Source organism: Electrona antarctica (assembly GCF_951216825.1).
Source record: "Electrona antarctica genome assembly, chromosome: 11".
In the NCBI taxonomy this organism is placed as follows: Eukaryota; Metazoa; Chordata; class Actinopteri; order Myctophiformes; family Myctophidae; genus Electrona; species Electrona antarctica.
Genome location: NC_136792.1, coordinates 35245207 through 35252706, shown reverse-complemented (window position 1 = coordinate 35252706; position 7500 = coordinate 35245207). Strand labels below are relative to the sequence as shown.

At 44.1% G+C, this 7500-nt stretch overlaps 1 protein-coding gene across 1 annotated transcript in view; it reads right to left on the bottom strand.

Annotated features, from left to right (window-relative positions):
• Positions 1-7500, bottom strand: part of gucy1a2 (guanylate cyclase 1, soluble, alpha 2) — a gene marked incomplete at both ends in the record, with an annotated part of 61036 nt that overhangs the window by 18221 nt on the left and 35315 nt on the right. Inside the window, one exon of the mRNA XM_079513834.1 lies at positions 1-88. This exon is cut by the window's left edge and continues 125 nt beyond it. Coding sequence (XP_079369960.1) covers positions 1-88 — 88 coding nt within the window. The remainder of the gene's footprint in view (positions 89-7500) is intronic.

Genomic DNA, 7500 nt, shown 5'->3' with positions numbered 1-7500 from the left:
CCTCCAGCTTGTCCACCCGTGGGGAGCCCAGGAATATCAGGGAGCAGGACTCTGGGACGTGGAGCATCTGGCCCTTCAGCTCCATCACCTGGACAGGGGGTGGTTCATTCAGACAGAAAAGTTGCAATTTCGTTTTAGTCATAGTCTTTTTTAATGCAATTCCATTTAATTTTAGTCATCTGATATGTTTTAGTTTTAATCTAGTTTTAGCTGAGGGAATATCATAATATTTTAGGCGACTACATCTACGGTTGATTAAGTAGACTAAAATGTATTTGTGTCAGGCCTTGATGGCGTCGTAATGCCTGATTTAGAGATACTCACAATGTGAGTGTAGGCATAAAAGGACTTGTCTTTTGGTTCTACTGGATCTCCTCTCCACTAGTCCCTTCCTAACAACTTTGTATTTGTTGGCAAAATTGTCATTATATTTAGTCATAGATGTAGTCATTATAACTTAGTTTATATTTAATAAAAGGTACTCAACGCACATTTTTCGTCATAGTTTTAGTCAATGAAATTAACACTGACGCCATATAGGAATATATGAATCATCGCTGTAGTGTGCAAACCTTGTATGGCTAAAAACTCTTGCTTTTCAGGATTAAAATAAATAAATTGGTGATCTACAAGCTCAAGACGTGACATGTTTTTAATCATTGTGAAAATAATATTACCCAAAATCTTGTCCCTGACACAAAATGTTCTCTGATGGGGAGTCCCTGATACAAAATATCAGATGGGAGGGTCCGTGGACACATTTGGAGTTCCTTGACATGAGAATGTTTGAGAACCACTGTTGTTATAGTGAACGGAGAGTGAATCAGGGCATTTCCCATAAATGACCCCCGGACACAAATCAAAGTGTGGCAGCTGTCTGCCTTTTGACGATGACAACACAACACTGCTCAATGTTCAAAGCTCACTTAACCTCGTTCCCACGCTTGTCTCATCTCAAAAAGGACACAAGGTCCCACATGTTTCCCATCCTTTTTCGTTCCCTCCATTGGCTGCCAGTTGCTGTCCTAAACACTGATGTTGGCCTACAAAGAAACCAAAGGCAAAGCCAACAAAGGCATGGCACCCCCGGTGCTTCAATGTCTGATCCTTCAAAGTCTGATCCACAAGATCAGCTAACACAGGGATGCTGTCTGAACATAATGTTAGATAACATGCATGTGTGTGTGTGTGTGTGTGTGTGTGTGTGTGTGTGTGTGTGTGTGTGTGTGTGTGTGTGTGTGTGTGTGTGTGCGCGTGCGTGCGTGCGTGCGTGCGTGCGTGCGTGCGTGCGTGCGTGCGTGCGTGCGTGCGTGCGTGCGTGCCTCACTTCGAGAAAGATAGAGAGGAGAGCGAAAAAATAAAGAGAGAGACAGAAACAGAATCATATTATGTAAATGTTTAATTAGTTGTTCTTGTTCTCACGGCACTAAAATCCCTTTAAGCTAAACTGCAAACTGATAAAATGGGGAGGAGGTAGTAGGTACCACATTGCAGTTGTACACAGTGTCCATTTGTACAATTAAGCTTGAAGATAGGATAAATCTAGATACTCTTTTTAGCGCTTGGGTGGTAAAGCCAGATGCTTTGTCGAGCATCTATACCACACATGGGCAACATACTCTGCCCTTTGACCATCTCATTCCGGCCTGAATCTGACTCTTTGCCTTTACTGTAAAGAAAATAAAAGTACAGGGATATACTACTAGCATTAGCCTGGCTCCAGCCCTTAATCGCTACCATTACAGAATATGTCCTGGCGATTCAGGTCTAGTGACGCTGCCTCCGGCGGCGTCAGTCTCTATCGAAAATCTGATTGCAGCAGCGGCCCTGTCACTCGACAGCGTCAAACAACAAACATGGCTGCCCCCACTGCGGTGACTCGCGACCGTATCAATCTGGCTATTAAATCGACCTATGATAAATAGTTTCTTCAGAAACGACAGGTTTTATAAACATCATCATACGACATATTGTACCGCTTTTGTTTACATGCTAGTAGCGCTCGTTGGCTGTGTTTGTTTGGTTAGCAACCGGGTTAGCCATAGCCAGATTGATTGGTATGAACCAATTCAGTCTGAATAATGAAATGAAAAGGCAGTGGCAGGCTAACCTAGCATAACTTAAACAAAAAAACACACAACAATAACTTGTAACAATAAAGAAAGGCCATGCACCCACCCCTACGCTCTCATGGCTGTATACACTGAACCACATTGTTAACACATGGCAACTCTAATGTAACTGGCAAACATTGACAAACAGAGGACTGGTGTGGTTGGAGGCTGGCCCGGAGGAAGACAGCAGATGACTGTGGGGACAGCCAGTACTGACACTTAGGCCTATATAACTGCTACCATTGTACAATTTACAATGTAGGCATTCAGCACAGTGATTCTTTGATTTCAATGACCCCCACTTTTAGAGTTACAGATCCATAAGGGTCTGTTACTATTATAGTCATTTAGCTGACGAAAAACAAATCTAAGTAACAAAAACAAGTGTTCATTGCCAACATAAGACTGCAGAGTAAACACTTAGCATCTATCGAACATAGGTGACTAGAACTAGACATTACGAGGAGAGCTGAGTGCTATAGGGGTGAGGTGACAGGAAACAAAGCGATTTACATAGGTTGTGCATTACATTCACCCATTCACACGCACATTCACATACACCGATGGCGGAGTAAACCATGCCAGGCACCAACCAGCACATCAGGAGCAATTAGGGGTTCAGCGTCTTGCTCAAGGACACTTCGACATTAACTCCGGGGGAGCCGCGGATCGAACTGGGAACCTCACGGTTCCCATACGGCCGCTCTACCAGTAGCCTGAAAGAGACCTATGGTTTTCTGGGCATAGAGGGGCGGACCATCTCCCGGCTGAGACAGCCAGGGACTTCCTATTGGTTCACCAACCTATGAAAAAACAGTTTTTGCTGGGCTCGGTATTAGGCAAAACATGGCGCCTAATACCGAGCCCAGCAAAAACTGTTTCCAGTGTTTTCCATCTCCACAATGCTAAAGCTGCCAGAGAACTGGACATCTACCTGAGCGGACTCAAACTAAAACATGCACCCTATCCAACCTATCTTGGTGTGACCCTCGACAGAACTCTGTCCTTCAAGGAACACCTAAAAGGGACAGCAGCTAAGGTGAAGTCCAGGAACAATCTGCTCTGTAAACTTGCTGGTGCAAAATGGGGGGCGGCAGCCTCCACCCTGCGCACCTCAGCACTGGCCCTGTCATACTCTGCAGCAGAATATTGTGCCCCTGTCTGGTCTAGGTCATCACACACACACCAAGTGGACACCCAGCTCAACACCACCATGAGAACCATAACCGGGACTATTCGCTCCACACCACTCCCCTGGCTCCCAGTATTATCAAACATAGCCCCCCCCACATATCCGGCGAGCAGCAGTCTCTCAAAGGATGCTTCAAAAGGTCAAAGACTCTCCCCACCTACCAATCCATGCAGACATATTTAACCCACCCACTGCTCGACTCCCATCTAGACGACCAATTTGGAAGAACCCCCCATCAGCTGACTTCACCATCCAATCAGCTTGGAAAAGGGAATGGGAGTCCAATGAGGTCTCAAACAAACACCTGGTGTCAGACCCCAACCAACAGGTCCCTGGCACCACCCTCCCAAGGAGACAGTGGTCTACGTTGAATAGGTTCAGGACTGGACATGGCCCCTGCTTGGCCAGCCTTCACAAGTGGGGCAGTAGCCCAAGCCCACTGTGTGCGTGTGGTGAGGAGCAAACTATGAAGCACATCATAGAAGTTTGCCCTCTCCAAAGACTGGAAGGAGGATTAATCACCCTCCATACAGCAGACCAGGAGGCAACCGATTGGCTAAAGGACTTTGCATTCGCTAAATAAATAAATACCAACCTATGTGCCCGCCTCCCCACCCTGCCACCCCCTTCTGCTCCCGACTCCACACAGCGGAGAACACTGACACCACATTTGGAGTGATGCCCCTCTGCACTCTTATTGGTTAGCTAAAATACAAGGTTCACTATGCTCATATGTCAGTTCTCATGCATGTCTTGCCCAGGATTCTTTTTCGCCTTTGAAAACAAAACGCCTGCAGTCTCTGAGGCTACTCTACCGGCCACTCTTGAGTCCATTACAGAGCACAGTAGGAAGAGTCCATAACTAGTGCAGGTACAGAGTGAACTGACAGTACACACACTGACAGTGTGACAGGTTTTGGATACGACTGTAGAATTATAAAATATATTCATACAGTAGTAGAGGTGATGCGATGTTCAGCACATTGGATTCAGAGACAGTTGACTGGCTGGCTGATGTTTTGATGAAGCTGTCATATAGTTCTCAAAGTGGGGTCCGGGGACCCCCAGAGCTGGGGTGCCAGAGGGGGTCCAGAGCAAAATGAGTAAACATATAGCATAAAAATCAGTTTACAGCTAACCACTGTGATCCTTATTTGAAAATATTACATTTTGGAATATCTTTGAATCATTTCAACACAAATCTAGTATGACATCTTTTCACATGGGGTTTTCCGAGTACACAGTCTCTTCGCCAAAAGTAGCATATCTACAAACTTGTATTGTGTTGCTTGAAGATATGTTATTTTTGGTGAATGTTCCTCCCAGAATAGGGATGCTGGGGTTTAAGTGGTACATTGCCCAGTATAAAAAACTATTTTCAGTCCTGATGGAAACCAATATGTGACCAGGTCTAGCAAAATGGTCCTCATCTCGCCTATAATGAAAAGGCAGAAAATCTAAAATAAACTTGATTTTTTTTTGTGTGATTTTCGTTTTTTTTTTCATATTAATACAGCTTGAATGTTGAAGAATATTTTCATTCCAACAGATTATTGATTTGGGCAAATTAAATGTATACATTTATAAGTCAAAGTAGGCTAGCCAGCTCTAGGTGTTGAAATGTTGTGAACATTCAATGGGGATTTTCTCAGCTTTGGGTAAAACGGCACAATCATTTTAAAATGGTCATATCTCCTTCAAATATTTTCCAATGTCATTGAATGATACATCATATGAAAGCTTACATTCTGTACTTTGAAATGCTTAGGCCCTCAAAAACTAGATCCATTATCGATACAATAATCTTTACAGTTTTGTACTGGTGCAGTGCTCGGGCCCTAAATATAAAATGAAGGTAAAGTAAATTAAATAAAGTAAATTTCAAACCTATAGCTAGTAAAAATAGAAAGGTTTTAGGTCTGCTTTTGAAAGACTAAAGACATTGTTGTTGCACACTGGTCGGTGCATATGCAGAAACATATAAGTCAGATTTAAAAAGGAGAACACGATGAGGAATATTTGGGGCAGAGGTTCGTTGTTGGCATCCAGGGAGTGTGTGTGCAAAGTTTGGCATGGATCGGGCCAACGGTGCCGGAGATTAGCTGATAACGGACGGACGGAAGGACGGAAGGAGGGAAGGACGGGAGGAAGGACACACACACACACACACACACGGACGGAGTGCAAAACATACTCTCTCCCCATGCCTTCGGCCTGGTGGAGACAACAGAGTGCAAAACATACTCTCTCCCCATGCCTTCGGCCTGGTGGAGACAACGGAGTGCAAAACATACTCTCTCCCCATGCCTTCGGCCTGGTGGAGACAACGGAGTGCAAAACATACTCTCTCCCCATGCCTTCGGCCTGGTGGAGACAACGGAGTGCAAAACATACTCTCTCCCCATGCCTTCGGCCTGGTGGAGACAACGGAGTGCAAAACATACTCTCTCCCCATGCCTTCGGCCTGGTGGAGACAACGGAGTGCAAAACATACTCTCTCCCCGTGCCTTCGGCCTGGTGGAGACAACGGAGTGCAAAACATACTCTCTCCCCATGCCTTCGGCCTGGTGGAGACAACGGAGTGCAAAACATACTCTCTCCCCATGCCTTTGGCCTGGTGGAGACAATTACGTATATGTGGGCGCTGGGGGCGTGTTCTCGTTTTTAAATCTGACTTATATGTTTCTGCATATGCACCGACCAGTGTGCAACAACAATGTCTTTAGTCTTTCAAAAGCAGACCTAAAACCTTTCTATTTTTACTAGCTATAGGTTTGAAATTTACTTTATTTAATTTACTTTACCTTCATTTTATATTTAGGGCCCGAGCACTGCACCAGTACAAAACTGTAAAGATTATTGTATCGATAATGGATCTAGTTTTTGAGGGCCTAAGCATACTCAAAAATTGTGCAACTTTGCAAACACATCAAGTTGCATACAATTATATTTGCAGAAGGTTCATTACATTGCTTGTTGGTCAGCACCACGGACAGTGACAAGGTGATGAGTGGTAAACAGACCAGCACCACGGACAGTGACAATAACAGTGACAATAGGTGATGCACTTTGCTACATGAGAATGCAACTCTCTCTGCCTTCAACCACTTAACTGAAACACTGGCAGCAACAATATTTTTGAAGGAACATGAGCCAAAGACAGCAGATAAACAACTTTATGGAGATTTCCGTCAGTGCCTTACCCCCTCCCTACACTTCTTTGCCTTAAAAAAACCCAAAAAACATAGCCAATCTACATTGACACGTGAGCTTGTAGATCGACTATTTGTACTATTCAAAAATGTTTTTTCAAAATAAAAATAAATTTAAAAAGGCATTTAGGGATAAGGCGTAACGACAAGGAATATAGGGCTCTTGGTATAGACGGAAAATAAGCGATCCAAGCACACTCAGTCTAGAGGGTTCTAAGTGAACTCTAGTGTCCCTTTTCTGGGGCATAAAACAAGCTTGGGATAGAGCTTAACAGAACATTTAACAGTGTTGTGTTGTCGCCGTCACAAGGCAGACAGCTGCCACGCTTCCACTTGGAGTTGTGTCCAGGGGTCATTTATGGGAAATGCCCTGATGCTTTGATCCTTTGAACAACCACATCACATGGACGCCTCTCTCTGTTCCTTAACCTCCCTCATGCACAGTTTGTACACCTGTCATTTTTCCTTTCTCTCAGACACCAGAGGGACACCGGCAAACCAAACATGGACATATGGGTTGTTAGTATGTGTCAGGACCTTGAGAGTGTAAAAGGTAACCATGGATCTAACCATGCTACCTGCCCTTGACAGGGCTGAATACCATGAGATTTTACTTGACTAAATCTACAGTTGATTTAGTCGATTTTAATGTATTTTGGCGGGCCGGCCCGTGATGGCGCTGAAATGCTTGATTTAATACTCGGCTGTGTGCCGAAAGTAGCAGATCTACATGCTCATGGCTATTTGGCACACAACCAAGCATGCATAAAATGACTTGTCTTAGTTCTGTTGGATCTCTTCTCCACTAGTCCCTCTTAATCTAGCTTTTATTTGTTGACAACATTGTCAGTATATTTAGTCATAGTTTTAGTCACCATAGCTTAGTTTGTTATTTAGATTTTATTTAGCTTTTGTCAGTGAAAAAAAATGAACACTGCCACCACCATGCTACATGACTGAAATAAAGTGAAAAGTAGCTCAG